General features: G+C 43.5%; 1 protein-coding gene across 1 annotated transcript; it reads left to right on the top strand.

Annotated features, from left to right (window-relative positions):
• The first annotated feature begins 14237 nt into the window (after positions 1-14237).
• Positions 14238-20422, top strand: LOC128765518 (NLR family CARD domain-containing protein 3-like). Its single transcript, XM_053876189.1, has 8 exons — positions 14238-14890; positions 15048-16809; positions 16879-17052; positions 17129-17302; positions 18652-18825; positions 18902-19075; positions 19288-19334; positions 19439-20422. The coding sequence occupies exons 1-8, from the start codon at positions 14854-14856 to the stop codon at positions 19984-19986; spliced, it is 3090 nt and encodes a 1029-aa protein (XP_053732164.1). The 5' UTR covers positions 14238-14853; the 3' UTR covers positions 19987-20422.
• Positions 20423-21357: the final 935 nt, after the last annotated feature.

Genomic DNA, 21357 nt, shown 5'->3' on the forward strand with positions numbered 1-21357 from the left:
AAATGAGTTCAACAAGTTGTAGGCACTCACCGATAATGCATCATTTGTAGATTCCTGAGAATCATAATGCATTTATCATGCATTTAAGAATAATTATGATAGCTTAGGAGTAGGATTATAAAGTATTATAAATTGTGGGCCTAACTCAAGGCACCCTATCCTAACCCATATAAAAGTACAGAAACAAGGCAATAAGTTGCCATTATGAATATGTCTTCTATATCTATATCTTCTATGAAGCCTCATTAAACCATTATGATTTTAATGAATATACTTAGAACGCACTATAGATGAGGACTTAATATAAAGTGTAACCACTATTTTTTTTTTACAAGCCATGTGTACATGAATTAAAATGTCAGTAAATCACTGAATTAAACTGTCCACTGGTAAGAAGCAAAACAGTCCTTCATATCGATGTCCATCAGGAGAACAGAAATCCTGCTTACCCCTGCCATCTCATGTGAATCTGGTGAGTCTCTTCAGTCTGTCTTGCTCACTTATGCATGCTAGACTCTCATGTGCTGAACTTGTTTCTGCCTACCTTCTTATTTAAAGGGAAAAGTCCTTGAAAAGGAACTTAAGACAGGAACAGTAGAGGCTAGAAAAAGACGTCACTATCGTAACCCCAGCCTGACACCTCCTACTCTTCCTCATGGCGTGTAGAACGACCCACCATCAGACAGGTGAACACAGAGTTTGTGCAATCCCCTTCAAAGTATTGATACTTATAAGTAAGAATCTTTTTGGAAAGCTCCATGTATTATTTGGCCGTTGAAAACCATGCTATTTTGTTAGTTAGTGTGATATTTTGAATTTGCTCATGGTTAAATAAATTACAACGTCTATATATTACGCAATGGGAGAGAGGATGGGTTGTGCGAATAAAGAGCACAGTATGAGCATTGGGAAAGAACGACAACGAAGACACACTGAGTTGCAGGAGAATATACTGGTGGAGGAGAGCAGTGGAGATTTTGTTCGGGTGTGATCATGCTAGGCTCTGTCAACACACAAATGATGACAATTTTTTAAATGTCATTGTTAATTGGCACAAATGACCCAACAACTATTTCATAATAATAATAATAATAATAATAATAATAATAATAATAATAATAATAATAATAATAATAATAACAATAATAATAATAATAATAATAAGCAATATAAACATTATTTTTACAGCTGTTCACATAGGACTTCGCTGGCAAAATAGTGAGGAATGTCTGCACTTCTTCAACCCCACAAAGTAGGACAACTAGGCCTCCAGTGAGTGAAAACTAAGGAAATGTTAGGAGGATGTTACATAAATGCGAGCCCGTAAAAGTGAGATTTCAGCAAGGTTTTAAAGGTGGCGGTACACATTGTGTTTGGAAGTTGAGGAACCCTGACAGAAAAGGCTCCGCCTCCTCTAGATTTAAGTCTAAACTTATGGACAACTAGCAGAGAGCCAAGGATCTGAGGGTCCTGACTGGTTTCTAGGGGGACTGGAAACCAGTCAGGATCCAGATTGATTTTTCTAAGTTCCCAAGTTCATATATATATATATATATATATATATATATATATATATATATAGAAGAGGTTGAAAAATCAACCTCTCTGCTTGTTCAGCAGAGAGGTGAGCATCACTTTTTCTGCTACATGAAGCTTCAACAGGAAATGTTGAACTCAGTAAATGTCATACTGTAGATGACCCAATGTTTATCTCTATCCCATGTGTGAAGACTGATAATGAAATCACCTATTTATCGTTTCTACAAGTATCACAAGCTTCAATCTTGAAAAACAAGTTTGACATGGCCTTTGTGATTTGCTTCTTTTCCTCAGCAGAGTTTTGCTGAAATAGCAACTGCATATCATCATCACTATTAGGAACCATTGAAATACACATAGTGGAAGGTGGGACAGTGGAAATTCTTTGGTGTTTGCATGTTTGGTTTTGTTACTTCAGCTGAGCCTACCGGAGACCCTTGTCAACGCATTGGTTTTAAATCTGACATATATTTGTTCCTGTGTTGTTGTGAGTTGTCGACTTTCTACGTTTTACATGTTTGGTTCCAACTGCTTTCATTGGGCTTAGCTTGCGGTTACATCCACGGTAATACAGTGCCCAGTGTTCCATCACAGTGTGCTTAGCTCTGCCTCCAGCACAGCTCTGAACTCACCCACCTGCTTATCAGACCGACCCATGGCTGAAATGAGTCTGCTTTGCATCAGATCAGAGATTCGACATAGTTAGACCAGCCGTTCACATTGACTACGCTTACATGCAAAGAGTAGCCTGACTTGGACAATAACGCGATTGAGCTGCCGAGTCTGATCGCGTCCTGCCATGAAAGGTGACTTTAGAGTGACATCACCTCCGTGAGGATGGGTGCAGCCGTGACCTCTACAGTCCTTTACGTTCCACTGTCAACAGAGGAAGACCACGTCAAGATGACTGGTAGCAAGGAACATTCCAGACTATTTGTTCATACTGTTTTTATATCGTGATATGATTTTTCTTTCATTCTTAAAAAAAACTTTCTCCAAAGGATACAAAGCAGAGCAAAGTGCTGTGAAGGTCGTGTCACACAAAAACGGTGAAGCGTGTCCTGATTGCTCCAACTGTGACCCCTCCGACTAGTGCCTTCAATGAAGCACAGGAGCGCTGACACATGCGCAAACAAACTATAACTTCCTTTTATCCCCTTCCAAAATCACTGATCATATTCATGAGGGTCGCTCGTCTGCCTGCTACTTCGCGTGTGGGTCAAGGACAGGGACAGTAGACGGTGCAGCGGCAGTTCTGAGAGAAAAACTGAACTATAAAAGAAACGAATGAATCCGTAGTCTTTTTAAGTTTTGGATTGTTGACGTCATCAACACGTGCCAACTGATCTTGGCTGTGCTATACCGTCTTGAGATATCCGGCATGCAATATTCAAGACATGAAATGTAGTCTGTAATGTTGAGCCCTATTTCAGACTGTTTGACTGTTCACTGTAGACAGCGATCATGCTGCCTGATCAACCAGTTTAACTTAAGAGCCAGGATCAGCACTTCAGCACAGTGGTTCAATGTCACCACACACAACAATGGCACCGTCATAATTGTCAAAGCACTTCCTCTCGGAAGGTTTCGGGTAAGTGACTCACCAGTATCTGAGTAAAAGTGAATATTCAAGATCCTCTATTTTCTTAGATCCTCTTAGACCCCAGACAATCGAAATATGTGACATATTTGTGCGCATAATCCATCAATAACACGTGTTTGGACGCCCGCGTTTGGACATGCCCACCATCTGCCTCATTGAAGCACTTCATATTCACTGAAGGATCATGGCACTAGCGTCGGGTGGCTTTTATTTCTCATGACTGATTATTATAATTATCATAGTTGTTTCTCCCTGACCAAAATATGTTTGCCTTTTTGTGGACTTGAGCCAGACAATAACCATTGCAAGTAGATGTGACTGAAATTCGTTCCTCTTTAAAGGTTGAATCAAGAGAACGGTGAAACAATACACTGACGCTTTTCATACAGTTCAGACTAGTTAGTGCTTGTTTTTAGTTCAATTGACATTTTAGTTCAGAATATGAAATGTTTCATGTCTTACAAAATACACTATTTCAATCGTGAATCAAGTATTCATCATGAATAAACTGAAAAGTAGTTTAACAAACAGGTCCCTCAAAAATAAATGTTTTTGATGAAAAAATGAGTCACTTTCACATCTAAGTAAGAGAGTTGTGAGTGTCACTTTTTCTACGTGAAGCTTCAACAGGAAACGTCAAACTCATACCATTTCCTGAGTAGCAATGATCTTATTTTTGTCTGCATCCCATATGCAAACAACTACAAAATGGAAAATAAACATTGCAAGCTTGAATCTTGAGAAACTCTGAATTCATCATTTCCTAGCTGATATGTTTCCTTTACCCTCAAGACCTCAAGACTGAATTTGTACCTGTGGCATTGAGATTTTATTACCTCCATCAAGGTGGCAGTTATGTTTTCAACAGTGTCTTAATAAAGTTATGGATAGATTTTTGATGAAATGTATTGAAAGGAACAAGTGATTAGATCACAGGGCTGATCACAGGATTGACAAACATTATAAAGATTTCACATTTGTTTCAATTATGCTGCAGTCTCCTGAATGCTACTTACTTCCATCAGGCATAGCATTGTAAACACATGCCCTAAAGAACAGGATGCTCATGTCTGGATTGTAGAGGAGGTTAGTTGTTTCCATGAGGGTTAATTCGAAATAGAAAGCGTTGTCCTCTCTCTTAAACTGTCTTTAACTTTAACCTTGATGGTCACGACGGAGACGGAAAGGACAAACACCCTGTTACAGGGTGCTTATACTTTGAACATGAATGCAGCGCGGGATAAAACAAGGGGCTGTGCAGAGTTCCGCCTCTGACTCGGCACACTCTGTGGACAGCAGAGTTGACATCGACAGTGACTTGTCAAAAGAAGCACCAAGCATGACTTTAAAACTTCACCTGACAATCAGGAGACCATCTCACTAACATCTCCACTGTAGTCTCAACGGCTCGGCTTTGGGATTTCCCTACTATGGATCCGTGGGAAAGCGAATGTGCAAACCGGTGCGCGCGACCGCACGTCAAAAATATTACCAACGTTATGACTGACTAGCGGCTCCTGTATGTTACATACATGTTGCATGACTGTTTCCTTTTGAAGTGAGACTCTTTGCCTCAGCCTTCAGACGGTCTTCACTGCTCTCAGATACATGTCTGTCTCTCTACTTCTTTAAGAGATAACCGCAAATGTATCTAACATTCATGAAACAAATCAACAGCTCTATGTAAAGTTCAAGTAGAATGTACATTATAAGCTGGTCAATTGCATTGCACCTGATCTCTGTCAACTTAAGTGAGTATTCCTGAGACCAAACAAAGCATCAAACAAGCTAACTCTACTCTCTGTGATAGACCTCTGTCGCACTAATGTAACTTAGCACAGGAGTAGAGCAAAGGCAAAAAGAAAGCGTGCGCAAGGAGACAAGGTGGAATGCTCATGCTGCAGTCCAGAGGTGCGCATTAAGTGGTGTATATGGAGCACAATACAGTCTTTAGTTTGCTCATATGACAGTTTTGAGTTTTAATATCACTTCATTTTATTTTTAATATCACTTGTGGTGTCATCTTTCGTGCTCAACACAAATATAACAGCGTACATCATGATACTTATGGAGGGCAAATCTAGAAGACTGCCGAGTGTGGATTTTTTTAATGCTCTGATAACATCAGCTGTTTCACATTGCCTGCTAATCTGTAACTCTATAAAGATTCCAGTGACGTAGCAGTCTTGCATGTGCGTGCTCAAGGCTTTGAAAACTAAGATGGCTTCCTGATCTTCATCCTCATCCGCGACATTGACTCCTCACCTCTACCTTATCTACATTGTATACAGCATATGCAGTGTTTGTATCTTCCACATTGCTACTTAAAAATAAGATCCAGACTTCTTGTGAAACATTCTAAAATAATCTGCACTGTACTGACGAAAAGGGGAAGCATCTGCCGAGAGATGAGATAAACCTGGGTTCCATTGATGTACAATTCAGTTTAACAGCAAGGTTTATTTCTCACCCGGGCCTGGTGAGCATGTTTGATGTAGGCCACAATTGTTATATATACAGGGAAAAGGGTCCAGTGGTTTACTGTTGAAATAAAGAGGAAGTTAATCTGAGATTGGCGCTCATGCTTTTGCTCTTGAGTCTTTGTTTGCTGGAGACTGTGCAATAATATCATTTGTGTGTTTATGTGCGTGTCATTTGTTCATAATATATTTTTCCTTTTCCTTATTTCTTCTTAATGTGCAGTTGAGTGGAAATTTATGTGTGATACAGGTTTTCAGCAAAGAAGCACCCAGTTCATTTCTATTGCTAATGGCTTATCTCCACCAGCCAAAGCATCCTGTCAGCAACATCACACATCAACATCTATGTTATGTAAAATGGGGGCCAGCCCAGAAGAGGATTACGGTTGATCTGATGAACAAGCAGATTGTGTTACTAGTTATGCGTTGTAAATATTGATAAAGCAGAGTGCAGTGTGACGACTGAAGTTTCATTAAATCATTTGTAAAATGATGCCTCAGTGGGTGTGTGGCACACTAACACTAATTCAGTGTATCTAGACGACGTTCTGATACAGTCTTAGTTTTCCAAGTGGCGCCATCTGCTGGGTTACGTTGCAGTTTAATAAACATTTCAGATACACGGCCCGGCTCGGGCTACTTTTCTGTTGGCATGCTCTGCCTGTGTCCGAGTGTGTTTTCTCCAGTTTCCTCCCACAGCCTAAAGACATGCTCACTAGGTTAATTGGACACTCTAAAATTGGCCCTAGGTTTGCATGCTCCAGCGCTCCCTGCAACCCTGACCAAGACGAAGCTGTGGTTACCTGAAGGCGTATGTATTTCAGATATGTGAGGTATGTGATGAGTCAAGTCGTGGTGGGAGCCTCCTGATTTTTAGCAATTTAAAAAATAAAATTTCATGCAGCATTTTGGGTCCAAATTAATTTATATTGAATATATTTAATCTACCTTTCTCAATTGCAGCGGCGCTCTTCCAGGAAAATATGAGCCATCCCCTATCCAAGTGGTTGACTAGGATCTTCTGGGCTGTTGACATCCATGACACAACAACGTTTCCCTGTTAATTAGTTTGGGATTTCAAACTGCCTCACAGTAAAATGCAATTAATTTGAAAGACTCACATGAGACGCAAAGCAGCTATCTTCTGTTTCCTTGCCATGTGGTCTAGGTACCACCTACACACAAGACGGCAGCTGAGCTGGGCTTGTGGTTTTTTTCTTAAAGTGACATGATTGAAGCATGAAGTCTCGCTCCATGCGTCATGTGTCATTTGACCCATCACTGTGTGGCCCTTTCCATTACAGGCTCTTGAATCAACACTATCAAATCAACACAACGATAGTGGAAGATAGTGTCCATCGTTCAAGGTCTCTGGAGATATTCTGTACTACACTTTTATAATTTGTTTCGAATATTTTTTCCAATGTTGGTGGGATCTGTATTCCTAGATACTTAATTCCATCACGGGGCCATTTGAATTCACTCTGCGTTTTGAGGTTTTGCAGATTTTTTCCACTTATATCCATTGCCATTGTTTTATTGATGTTAACTTTATAACCTGAGAGAAAGCCAAACATATGTATGAGATTTTTTAAGTGTGGAATTGTTAACGTTGGCTCCGTAATGTACATTAGAATATCATCTGCTCATAATGATAGCTTATGTTCTTCTTGATTAATTTTCATCCCCCTTATATTTTCATCTTGTCGTATTTGCTGGGCCAGTGGCTCAATACAGATATCAAAGAGGAGCGGGGAAAGTGGACACCCCTGCCTGCATCCTCGCTTGAGAGGAAATCGATCCGACAGGGTCCCATTTATTCAAATCGCAGCCTATGGGTTTGAATATACAATTTCAATCCATGTAATGAAGTTGGGCTCAAATTTGAATTTTGAGGGTTGAAATAAGTATTGCCAGGATACTCTGTCAAATACTTTCTGGGCATCGAGAGACAGTATCATAGTTTGATTTTCTGTCACTCTAGGATTAGTCCTTAGGTTTAGTAGTCTTCTAATATTGTCACCATAAAATCTCCCAGTAGTAAAACCTGTTTGATCTGGCTGAATGATTTTGTTGATAAATTTATTAAGACGGTTTGCTAGGATGACAGTCAGTGTTCTGATGTCTCTATTCAATAGAGATATAGGTCGGTATGATTGGCATTGGCTGGGATCTTTTCCTTCTTTGTGGATGACTACAATGGTTGCCTCATTCCATAATGGGGCCATAGTGCCAGATTGTAATGCGTGGTGATAGGCATCCAAAAGGAATGGTACTAATGTCTCTTTAAATATTTTATAGCATTCATTGATAAATCCGTCTGGACCAGGGCTTTTATTATTTTTTTAAATTTCAGCTGTCAAAAATGACTTAAATTCTTTGTCATTTGCTGTTCACACTGCTGACCCACGACTGCCGAACCAAGCAGCAACTACATCCTGAAGTACGCGGACGACACAATGGTTGTGGGTCTCATCCAGGAAAATGATGAGCTGGCCTACAGGGAGGAGGTGCAACATCTGGTGGACTGGTGTGAGGCGAACAATCTCGCCATGAATCTCGCCAAGATGAAGGAGATTGTCGTGGACTTTGGGAGATCGAGTCCCAGCCATGCCCCTCTTTACATCAACGACAGGGCTATGGAAGTGGTGAGCACAACCAAGTACCTGGGTGTGCACATCACAGACGATCTTAGCCTCCCTGCAGAGGGTGGTGAGGACAGCGGAGAAAATCATCAGGACCCTGCTCCCTGCCATCCAGGATATAGCAGATGGTCGCTGCTTATCCAAGGCACAAAGGATCATCAAGGGCTCTACTCATCCCAAGTATGCACTGTTCTCCCTCCTGCCATTCGGCAGACGGTTCCGTAACATCCAATGCAGAACCACCAGATTCAGGAACAGTTTCGTTCCTGATGCTGTCAGGCTGCTGAATGTTAGACAGTAGCTGCAATACTGTTTATTTGTACATCTTCCTGATTAGTATTTATCTCATATTTATTTATTTTTGGACATATAGTTTTGTTTTTGGAAACCGGCGGCCTCAGACCGAAATTTCGTTGCCATAATATAGTGATATGTTTTTGTGCAATGACAATAAAGAAAGTCTAAGTCTAAGTTTATTTAGGAGTGAGGTATTTAATCTCCATTGTTTACATTTCCTATTATGTCCTATATTCCATGATAGAATGACGAAGGCAAGATTTGTATATCCTGTACTCTATGCAACAAGGTCTTAGGGGTGGAAAAATAATCAATCCTAGAGTAAGAGGAGTGTCTGTTTGAATAGAAGGTGAAATCTTTGCCGTTAGGAAACTTGCTACTTGCTACAAACATCGACCACAGCATGTTCCATTAGAAGGTGTTTTAGTCTTCTGCCCATCCGAGATATTGCAATTCTGGAGACCGGTTGTCTATCTATTTGCGACATTACATAGTTCAGGCCTCCACCAACCAGTAAGATGCATGTACTGTGTTTAAGCATGACAGAAAAGACCAGGGAAATTAAGTCAGGTGCATCCTCATTTGGCGCGTATCCACTCATGAAGGAAACCGGAGTTCCATCGATTGAACCATTCGCCACAACAAATCTCCCTTCGTTGTCTTTTTGCATATATGTCAATGTGAAATTGATACATTTACGTATCAGAATACAGATTCCTCTCTTCTTTCCTCCGTGATAAGAAGGGTAGTATATTTTGTCCACCAAGGAATTTTTAAGTTTGCTCTGTTGGGTTTCTTGTAGCAGTGCTATATGGCAATCTAGTCCTTTCACTTGGTTACATATTTTTTTCCTTTTTACACAATTGTTGAGCCCGTTCACGTTGTAACTCGCAACTTTCACTTTTCCCATATTTCCACATGTCGAGCTTTATAAGGGCGCAATGACACATATGAATGTCTTTTAAGGGTGTATTTGAGTGGTTTATAGTGTTGCTAGATGTTAAAATGAAGTACCTGGAAATAAACATGTACAAAGAAACTGCTGATGAATATTTAACACACAAACAATCGCAACAGTTTCGCAGGGTGGAATACTCCATAACAAACTCCTGGTCTCCCTCGGAGTAGCTTCTGGCTTTGGCCACGGCTGTTGTATAGTCCGGGAACACGGAAACTGCATCTCCATTGCAGAAAAGGTTGCCGGCACGGATACTCGCCTTCTTCAAGATTTCCAGCGCGTCTCTCCCTCGCAGCTTAGCAACAATCACTCTCGGTTTACTGTCCGACTTCTTTGGACCAGTACTGTAGTGTGATCGTTATACTTCAATTTTTTTTGAGTTCTAAAACCTCAGTGAGCATTTTAGAGACCACTTCCGGTGTGTTGGAACCTGACCGTTCCGTCGTGTCTCATTCTTCCCTCCAGATCTTCACATTTAGACTTCAGCGCTTACACATCTTTCGTTTTGTCTTTGATCACAGATTGAAGAGTAACCACTTCATCTGAGTATGTCGACAGACCTTCCTCCACAGCATTAACGTCAACGTTGCCTGCCTCGGCCATATTGTATTTATAGGCGCATTTCTAAGCTGCCTTCAGTTGTGAGTGTGCCGCAGTGCATTGATGTGCAAATTGATTTCATGCTCTAAGAATGGATATTGCAATATTTCATCAATTTTTTACCAAGCTGTATTGATACGTATTTAGCCGCTATGCTATGTTAAGCTAATGCTAACTCCACCAACATTACAACATTGTGTCACAGACTTTCACTTAATGCTTGAGAGATGGTTTCCTCACTGGGCCCATGTGGAGTCCATGGTCTGTTTCGACAGTCTTTGCAGCATCAAATGGAGATTTATTGAGATAAAAGGTGTCTTCAAAGTGACTTGTTGCACCTGCCTTGGGCAAAAAACATGCTCTGAGTGTTATCTTGCTGGACAACCCTAACTATTGCAGCAACAAAGCAGAGTCAACAGCAGTGGCTTTCTCTAATGGCAGAAAACGAGCCAGCCCTGAAATACATGGACGAGATTCTAGCTGGCTGGGCAAAGAATTCAATTCACATTCTGGGACATTGGATGGCTTGCCAGGAGCCTGGATACCTCAGTTGGTATAGAGTGTCCGAGCAGTGTGGATGTGCTGTATGTGAGCTCTGAGCAAGCAACGGTAGATTTCTTGTAAAACCAAAGCCTTCAGCAGACAAAACAATTGGAAAACTTGATTCTTGGAGGTACTTTTTTTTTTAAGGAGTGGAGGTTACTTCTACATCTGCCCCTAAAAAATAGCTAGATGGAAGATTCATAGCTGGTGGGCCCCTGAGTTGAAGGCAACTTAACCAAATTCATTCATTTTCCATTTTCTAGCTTTATTAATTTTCTATATCTCTATCAATAAAACACAACTTCAACTCTTCCTCTTTCAAAAAATGCAACAGAACCTTCACATGACCACAAAATACGCTTCAAAAGTTTTTCCACACACATTTTTTTTTCCCTTCACACTGCACAATGCCCCGCCACAATACGCCCGAAACTAAGCATCATGTTTAACAAATTAATATCAGCTTCCTCACTCTTCAGTCCCCAAAAAACCCACATTTTTTCAATTGGCTTTTTCATTTATCATTCCCCATTTTTTTTTCAATACAATCCCTCATTTGGGTGAAAAACATTAAACATTCTCATTTTCACATACTTTACATCCGCTCTCTACATTCTCACCTAACTTACAAACGTCTATACTATGTTTTAGTCTTAATATGAGTTACATGTATTTTCTTGTCCTCCTGCCTCAAATAGAGTTCACAATCTTTCCCTTGTTCACTCATCACTTGTGATTCAATTGTCTCCATTCTACAGGCATTTCTTCTTTTATGTCCTCCATTTGTCTAGCTGCAGTTACTGGCCTGATTTCTCCTCCATTTTCTATTGTTATAGAAATATTGTAGATTATTATTATATTTATATTATTATATTAGTATTACTCCCATAAAATCATTAATATGGTTCATTGTCATTTTTAGGCTTTGAATCACACAATTCTTTTGTCTGACACGATATGTTTTTCCTTTCATCCATTTGGGTTCTGGGAGTCAAGGGTTCAAGTCCCTGCTCATTTGTGGTTTTATCAGCCAGATTGCCTCCAGACGCATTGGTGCAGGTTTGCGAAAAAGAATCAAGACTACCTCATCGCTGAAGTTCACCACATTCACCACAATGAAGTTTACCACAATTGGCGAAAACGCCAGACGCCGACTAACTGGGTTGGTATTTTACTATTTATTGTCATGAAAAATAATCGTACGAACAGTTTTGTTTTTGCAATGAAATGGGACCCTTGAAAGCATTTGTGAAAAGTCACTGCTTTTGTTTACTGTTTAACTTCTGTGAACCGTATCTCGGACAAGTCACTCGAGGTATTGTTCACTCGAGAAAACATTTCGTTAAGATGGCTGGGTTCATCTTAACGCTCGATCGATCTACGTTCCCACCCTCACCTATGGTCACGAGCTTTGGGTAATGACCGAAAGGATGAGATCGCAGATACGAGCGGCTGAGATGAGTTTCCTCCGCGGGGTGGCTGGGCGCACCCTTAGAAGTAGGGTGAGGAGTTCGGTCATCCAGGAGGAGCTCGGGGTGGAGCCGCTGCTCCTCCACATCGAGTGGAACCAGCTGGTTCCGGATGCCCCCTAGACGCCTCCCTGGGGAGGTGTTCCAGGCATGTCCTACCGGGAGGACACTCTGAGGAGTACCCAGGACTCGCTGGAGAGATTATGTCTCCGGTCTGGCCTGGGAACACCTCAGGATCCCCCAGGAAGAGCTGGAGGAGGTTTGTGCGGATCGGGAAGTTTGGGCTTCCTTGCTCCGAATGCTGCCTCCGCGTCCCGACCCTGGATAAGCGGCAGAAGAAGGTGAAGGTGAAGGTGAAGGTGGACTGAAATAGACAACATTTCGGTATTTATGTCTGACATAGAGTTTAATAATAATAATCTAGTTTCAAAAAACTGTAACATGAATGTATTTTTGGTTTAACTCGGCCTTGCTTAAGTCAGAGGTTTATGAAAAATTATTAAGTCTAGTACTGGATAGTCTGTGTTTGACATTGTACATGTGTGTTTCAAAAAACAGGTTTTCATCATGCAATATGCTCATTTTTAATTATGTCACACTGTTTATCATTAATGATTAATATTGAGCTAAGCGAGTCAAACTTAGATGGCAGGGGAGGAACTATTGTCAGGAGGAGGTTCACCCAAGGCTTCAAGGATTCAAGCACAGAAAGTATCTTTTCATTCTGGCACTGGGGCTGAACTGCTTTGGAATGTTGTGAGGCGTTCAATACCCTACTTTCATTCAAATTAATTCATATGGAGTTGGCAGCATACACTGAGCTAGTGGCGCAATGGATAACACGCCTGACTACGGATCGGCAGAGTCCAGGTTTGACTCCTGGCTAGCTCGGACTGTCTCTTTGATTCTTGATGCAGAAGTAAAACATAAAAAGAATATTTGCGCAGCACATACCGCATGTCTGTTCAGGCCACTTTTCCAGTGAGATGGCTTCTTCTATTGTGCAAGACACATGTTTCCCAGCAGCTGTGATCGTATAGTGATTAGTACTCTGCGTTGTGGCCGCAGCAACCCCGGTTCGAATCCGGGTCACGGCACTCTTTGTTGCCTTTTCTTTCTCTGTATTTCTTCACAGAGTCACTGCTTCCTCTAAGAGATATGTTGGAAACAATGTGAATAAATGGTAATTTCATATTCTCTACTCAATATCATGATACAAACTGTCAGTCTGTGTGTGATGAAAAACCTTTTCACAATTCTCCCTCCTAAAGTGGTTGTCTTTCATAAACATGTTTGATGTTTTCTCTAATACTTTGACCGTCCAGAATTTGTTGATGGCCCCTAACTGATGGCGGGTCGTAGCATTAGCACTACCTATGAGAGTGTGTCCGCGATCAGTGAACCCTAATCGGGTACATGGACGAGGACGCCGTGTCAATACCGGAGCGGAGGTTCGTCCAGTATCCAACTATTTTCACCACAGTGTTTTGCCAAGGGACCAGAGCAGCGGGAGACCTGCATGTGTTGATATGAACCAAGGCAGACCACTGCATCTAATAAAACAAATAAACAAATAAAACAAAGTGTGTGTGTGTATCTTTTTGGTTGTTGGCGTAATTAAATGAGATCAGAGGTCAAAAGGAGGCTTGATCTTGGTGAGTCTCTGATGACTCACTGCTCAGTTGAAGACCAAGTGGCGTGTACTTTAGCCTGACAGTGGATCACCACTGTCCTTGAGGACGATGACATCAGAAATCCAATCTTAGCACTGAGGTCTGCCTCCAGACTGTCACCACCTTCTGTCACATGACCATGCAGCAAATCCAGTGTTTCTTTTGTCAGCGCTCTCACTTGGTGACACGTGTAGGCCAACGCTGTCGGTGATCCAACTGTTGGTGTGTGATGCAATAACCATCTGGAGTCCATTTCCACCTGCTCCTCATGCTTAACAAAGGTAAACCCACTGCACTTCTGCAGCTCAAATGTGTTGTGAATTATTCAGATGTTATGCTTTTATTTTGAAGGCATTTGTTTATTTGGTAATGCGCACCGGGTTTCCTTCCGGTTTTGCCGCCCTGCGTTCAGCACTCGCTGCGGGTGTGAGTCATTGCTGGGGTGAGTTCTGACTTCATTGTGTTTAGACACGTAAACAACTCCAAACTTGGCTCGATAATGGAGCTGGAAGTCTGCCGAACATCAGCCATGCTCTGAGAGATTGTCGGAAGTGAGTCACTGTTGATAGTTGTGATGAACGTAGTTTTTGATGGATGCAACTTGCTAATCAGTTTGTGATGATCACGTTTTTGTTCGTTCCGACACTAACATGGATGATGATGATGATGTGATTTGGAGCAATTGAAACACAGTCAGTGTTTATTCCGTTCTTTCCCTGTTCCCTTCGATGCAGCTCAATAAGGATATGACGGGTTGTCATGACAACATTCTTACTTGGTTGAGATTCCCTTCAAACAGAGAGCTAACAATCAATAATTGTACGTACATAGGTGCAAAATGCAAGAAATAAGTCAGACGATCATGTCTTCTGAATTAAATACGACAAAATTATTCCATTTACTCATGACACTGAGTGACAGAAAGGGGCAGAGTCTGGAGGCTTCCGAGTCCAGATGATCCAAAACCTACAGAGTCTGAGCAGGAGGAGCAGTGAAGGAGCATCAGAGAAGAATTTCTGAAGATCACAGTTCACCTGCTGAGGAACATGGAGGAGGAGGATCAGGCCGAGCGCCTGCGGAGTAGTAAGAACATTCAAACACCTCCAACATGATGAAGAAAAATAACACTTTATCAAATCTGTCTCCATCTGAAGTAGATGATCCAGCCACTGCAGCTGGAGATCATTCTCCAGCTTCACCTTCTAGAATCTTCTGCTGATGTAATTTCTCTCTTCTCCAGGGTGTAGACGCCGACTGAAGAGGAGGCTGCAGAAGTTCCTCAGTGTGTCTGAGGGAGTGGCTAAAGCAGGAAACTCCGCCCCTCTGAATCAGATCTACACAGAGCTCTACATCACTGAGGGGGGCACAGACCAGGTCAACCAGGAGCACGAGGTCCGACAGATCGAAGCAGCAACCAGGAAGCAGAGCAGACCAGAAACTACCATCAGACAAGAAGACCTCTTTAAAGCCTCAGCTGAGAGAGCCGGACCATTCAGGAGCCTGCTGACAAAGGGCGTGGCTGGCATTGGGAAGACCCTCCTGACACAGAAGCTGACTCTGGACTGGGCTGAAGACAAAGCCCACCAGAACTTCCAGCTCATGTTTCCTTTCACCTTCAGAGAGCTGAACCTGCTGAAAGAGAAGCACTTGAGTTTGGTGGAACTTGTTCATCACTTCTTTCCTGAAACCAAAGAATCAGGACTCAGCAGCTTTGATGGAGTCCAGGTTCTGTTCATCTTGGACGGTCTGGACGAGTGTCGACTCACTCTGGACTTCGACAGTCGGGTCCTGACAGAAGCTACAGAGTCCACATCAGTAGACGTCCTGCTGACCAACCTCATCAAAGGGAACCTTCTTCCCTCAGCTCACCTGTGGATCACCACACGACCTGCAGCAGCCAATCAGATCCCTCCTGAGTGTGTGGACAGGGTGACAGAGGTCAGAGGGTTCACTGACCTCCAGAAGGAGGAGTACTTCAGGAAGAGGTTCAGAGACGAGGAACAGACCACTGTCATCTCTCACATCAGGAGCTCACGAAGCCTCTACATCATGTGTCACATCCCCATCTTCTGCTGGATCACTGCCACAGTTCTGGAGGACATGTTGAAGAGCAGAGAGACCAGAGAGCTGCCCAAGACCCTGACTGAGATGTACATCCACTTCCTGGTGGTTCAGGCCAAAGTCGAGAAGCTCAAGCACCATGGAGGAGCTGGGACAGACACAGTTTGGGATCCTGAGAGCAGGAAGATGATTGAGTCTCTAGGAAAACTGGCTTTTGAGCAGCTGCAGAGAGGAAACTTGATCTTCTATGAATCAGACCTTACAGAGTGTGGCATCGACATCACAGCTGCTGCAGTTTACTCTGGAGTCTTCACACAGATCTTCAGAGAGGAGAGAGGACTGCACCAGGACAAGGTCTTCTGCTTCATCCACCTGAGTCTTCAGGAGTTTCTGGCTGCTCTTCATGTCCACCTGACCTTTACCAACTCTGGAGTCAACCTGCTGGACCCTCAAGACCCCCCACAGTCTGAGGTCCAACCTGGTCTGGAACAGTTCTACCAGACAGCTGTGGTCCATACCCTTGAGAGTCCAAACGGACACCTGGACTTGTTCCTGTGCTTCCTCCTGGGTCTTTCACTACAGACCAACCAGACTCCCCTGAGAGGTTTGTTGTCACAGACAGGAAGTAGCTCCTGGATCAATGAGGACACATCTCAGATAATAATGGAGATGTTATTTGAGGACGTGTCACCAGAGAGAACCATCAACCTGTTTCACTGTCTGAATGAGCTGAAGGACACATCTCTGGTGGAGAAGGTCCAACAGCAGCTGAGATCAGGACGTCTCTCCAGATATCCATCTCCTGCTGACTGGTCTGCTGTGGCCTTCATCTTACTGTCCTCTGAAGAACATCTGGATGTGTTTGACATGGATAAATACTCAGCTTCAGGGGATGCTTTTCTGAGACTGGTGCCTGTGGTTAGAGCTTCAAACAAAGTTCTGTAGGTGGATCTAACATCGTTACTGAGCTGAATAACACACCATGTCTGACTCCTGCCTTCATTTTTCAGGCTGAGAAGCTGTGGACTGTCACAGAGATGTTGTCCACCTCTGTCCTCAGTCCTCAGCTCCCCGTCCTCTCCTCTGACACAACTGGACCTGAGTGGCAACCAGCTGCAGGATTCAGGAGTGGAGCTTCTGTGTGCTGGACTGGAGAGTCCACACTGTCACCTAGAGACTCTCAGGTCAGTCCTGCTCCACTCTTCTTCTGCTTCCATGATGTTTTCCAACACTGAGTGAAGGATGTTTCCTTGATGACAGTCTGTCAGGGTGTGGGATCTCAGAAAGAGGCTGTGCTTCTCTGGCCTCAGCTCTGACCTCTAACCCCTCCCATCTGAGAGAGTTGGACTTGAGCTTCAACCATCCAGGAGGAGCAGGACTGGAGCTGCTGTCTGCAGGGCTGGAGAGTTCTGACTGGAGGCTGGAGACTCTCAGGTCAGTCCTGCTCTGAATTTGGACCTCTTCCATGTAAACCTCTTCTGAAGACACAAGTGTTGTTTCTCCAGAGTCAACCTGTAAATGTTTCTAGCCAATGGAACTTCTAGAGAAATGTTCGTTGGGGCCCCAGTGGGGCTCAATTTTAATCAGGGGCCACATGAAAAACATTTCAACAACATGATTTCAAAATGAAAAAGTTCCATTTTACCAGGATCCAAAGGTTGATTTGCACCATCCCAGAGAGTCAATTGAACCTGAGTCATTCAGTCCAGCAGGAAAATGTCAGGTATGACTGGATCACAGAAGAAAGAACCAGACGTGTGTTTGGCTTTTGCCAAAAAGTCAGCGAGGATCCCACCAACTAGGAAAGTGCTGTGGTCCATCGTGCATTAAAGAACTATAAAAACAAACAAACAAACAAAAAAAAAAAAAAAAAAAAAAAAAAAAAATATATATATATATATATATATATATATATATATATATATATATACAAATAATAAATTGAAATAAACAATAATAATATCAATAATAAATAACAAACAACAAGGGCTGTTCACAAATTGATCAGTGTGACGGTGGAGGGGACAAAGCTGTTCCTGTGACGGGAGGTTCTGGGCTGGATAGACTGCAGCCTCCTGCTAGAGGGAAGAGGAACAAACAGTCCATGACCAGGATGAGAAGGGTCGGCTCTGATCCGACCTGCACGTCTTTGAGTCCTGGAGACATACAGGTCCTGAAGAGGTGGCAGGCTGCAACCAATCACCTTCTCAGCAGAACGTACGATGCGCTGCAGTCTGCCCTAGTCCCGGGACGTGACGCTGCTGTACCAGACGAACAAAAGGTGTGAACAGACTCGGTGATGGCCGTGTCGAACTTCACCAGCAACTTTGTCGGCAATCGTTGTTCCCGCAACTGACGCAAGACGAACATTCTCTGCTGGGCCTTCCTGATGAGGGACCTGATGGTCGGCTCCTATTTGAGGTTCTTGGTGATGGTGGTTCCCAGGAAGCTGAAGGAGTCCACAACATCAATGGGCGAACCAGCTATCATGAGGGGATGGAGGAACTGTGACTCTTCTGAAGTCCACGAACATCTCCACTGTCTTATGGGCTGGTTGTTGTAGCTGCACCAGGACACCAGCCGCTCCACCTCCCTACTGTCAGTTTACAGCCCGATGATGGTGACGTCATCCACAAACTTGATCAGCTTCTCAGACTGGTGCCTGGAGGTGCAGCAGCTCGTGTCCTGGGAGGAGAGCCATGGTACACATCCCTGAGGAGACCCAATGTTGAGGGACTGAGTGCCTGAGATGAACTTCTTGATGACACTGCTCTCTTCCTCAGGCTGAGACTCTGTGGACTGTCAGAGAGAAGTTGTCTACCTCTGTCCTCAGTCCTCAGCTCTCCGTCCTCTCGTCTGACACAACTGGACCTGAGGGACAACGACCTGCAGGATTCAGGAGTGAAGCTTCTGTGTGCTGGACTGGAGAGTCCACACTGTCACCTGGAGACTCTAAGGTCAGTCCTGCCCCACTGTTCTTCTGATCCCATGATGTTCTCCAACACTGAGTGAAGGATGTGTCCTTGATGACAGTCTGTCAGGGTGTCTGATCTCAGAGGAAGGATGTGCTTCTCTGGCGTCAGCTTTGCGCTCCAACCCCTCTCATCTGAGAGAGCTGGACCTCAGCTACAACCACCCAGGAGGACCAGGACTGGAGCTGCTGTCTGCTGGACTGGAGAGTCCAGACTGGAGGCTGGAGACTCTGAGGTATGGACAGAGTTGCAGAGCTCAGTAGCTGACTGAGCTCCAATGAGCTGAAGAGACTGAACCTATGATCCAGAAGAAACGTGAATTCAAACTCTCATTGTTTCTCCATGTTCTGCTACTGTACACCAGTGGAAGCATGAAAAGACACTTGATACAGATGATGTGTTTGTGTGTCCCACTAAGGACCAATCATTGTGTGTTTCTTCCTCCAGGGTGGAACATGGTGGAGAACAGAGGTTAAGACCAGGTCTGCTCAAGTGTAAGTCTGCTGTCATTGGCTTGAAGTCCACAACATCTATTCCGTCCACATGGACACCGATCCTCTCTCTCCGCCTCACCACTTGTCTCTTGTCTCTCCATCAGATGTCTGTCCTCTCACACTGGACCCAGACACAGCACACCGGCGCCTCCTACTGTCCAACAACAACAGGACGGTGAGAATTGTGACTGAAGATCAGAACACTGCAGAACATCCAGCCAGGTTTCACAAGTATCATCAGCTGCTGTGTAGAGAAGCTCTGACTGGTCCATGTTACTGGGAGGTGGAGAGGAGAGGAACAGTTGATATTTCAGTGACTTACAGAAGAAACAAAGGAGAAGACGAGTATTTGTTTGGATACGACGATCAGTCCTGGAGTCTGAGCTGTTCTGACTATAGAGGTTATTCCGTCTGTTACTATGGATCGTTTACAGAGATCTGGTCCAGCTCTGACTCTCAGAGAGTGGGAGTGTTTGTGGACTGTCCAGCTGGATCTGTGTCCTTCTACAGCCTCTCTTCTGGTGCTCGGATCCACCTCCACACCTTCTTCACCTCCTTCACTGGGCCTCTGTACGCTGGGTTTGGACTTGACTGGACCTCTGAGACTTCTTCTGTGACCCTGTGTGACCCGATCGAGTCTGCTGCTGTGTAGAGTGTGTGTTCCTGGTTTATCATTGCTTGTAGGGTCCGTCTTGTCAGACCCCAAAGGTCAAGCCTCAAGTTGAGGATGAAAACTTTAAAATAACTGTGTTTCAGTTTGGGCAAGAGTCCTGGTTAAGGTGAGCCATGTGTTTTGGATGGTTGTCTTCCTCCTGCATTTAGGTTTGTCGATCTGAGTTCACATGATGCTGCCTCCTTCCTGATAGTCTGGATATTGACTTCATTATTGTTTATTACCCTCAAGTGAAACAGGGTTTAATAATAAATTAATTTCCATCTGTCGTTGCATGTGTGGACTCCAATGTTGGTCACTACTAAATATGACATTTCAAAATCCCAAACTAGAAAATAAAGATCAACATCAGATTCTAAAAGAATCAAAGGTATTGACAAACTCAGCTTGATCACTGACGTACAGAGAAGCTATTCCTGTCTATGAAAAATAACACGATAATAATGTTTGTGATGTAATCTAGCTCCTATGAAGAGGGCACCACTGTGGCTGCGCCTCCCATCACTGGCCTCCCTTTATCATATCCGGAGCTCATACAGCCTGGTCCAACTGCAGACTCCGAGGTATAACATGGCCGACTTTTGAGCTAGAGACGCCGTTGGAAGCTTCAAACTTAGCTGCAGGCCTCCACTCCACGGTGCATTCACAAGCTGTTTATTGGTAAACAGCAGTGTCTAGTTTATTAACTTCATTTCCATCAGAAGCTGCTCTTCCACAGATGAGGAGTAGAGTGCAGGGGTTTTGTCCATCAGTGACTCTGTGATCGACGCTGTGGTCTGCCTAGGATGCACACAGCCAACCACCTAGCTTGAATGCGCTATCCTGGCTTTGCGATCATGGAACCACTGAAGCCAGGCTCCGCAGATCAGACCGCCCCTTTTCCTCTTTTTGCCCCCTTTGCTGGTGGTCTTGGTCACTGCTTCCGTTTGGGTTCGGACTTTGCTGGTTCAGGCATGTTGCATCTGGACAATAGAGAATGACTGTAACCGGCGCAGGTCACGCTCTTATAGCTATGGAACTGTGTTGTTGTCTGTTTCTGATTGGCTGCCTTGAAATGTGGCGGGCTGTAATAAATACAATTTAATACAGCTGGGTAATTCGTAACAAGTCATAGTATGATAGCTAAAAATGACTTTAAATGAAATAGAGTGAGTGGCAGCATCAGGATGCAGCAGCAACTGGCAGAAACTCATTGATGGATGGAACGACTTGTTATCTATGTACCAACACTGCAGACACACCACGCTTCGTCTCAAAGTGTCGCACTCAAAACTAAGTTGAAATGAACTTACTTCCACGGCTCAGATGGAAAGATTTGCCTTCATGAAGAGGAGCAATGATAAGGACATG

Source organism: Synchiropus splendidus, chromosome 10, assembly GCF_027744825.2.
Source record: "Synchiropus splendidus isolate RoL2022-P1 chromosome 10, RoL_Sspl_1.0, whole genome shotgun sequence".
In the NCBI taxonomy this organism is placed as follows: domain Eukaryota; kingdom Metazoa; phylum Chordata; class Actinopteri; order Syngnathiformes; family Callionymidae; genus Synchiropus; species Synchiropus splendidus.

Coding starts and splice junctions, on each gene's coding strand:
- LOC128765518 (XM_053876189.1), top strand. CDS start 14,854: ATGGAGGAGGAGGATCAGGCCGAGCGCCTGCGGAGTA. Junction 14,891..15,047: donor GGCCGAGCGCCTGCGGAGTA/GTAAGAACATTC, acceptor TCTCTTCTCCAG/GGTGTAGACGCCGACTGAAG. Junction 19,335..19,438: donor AAGACCAGGTCTGCTCAAGT/GTAAGTCTGCTG, acceptor TCTCTCCATCAG/ATGTCTGTCCTCTCACACTG.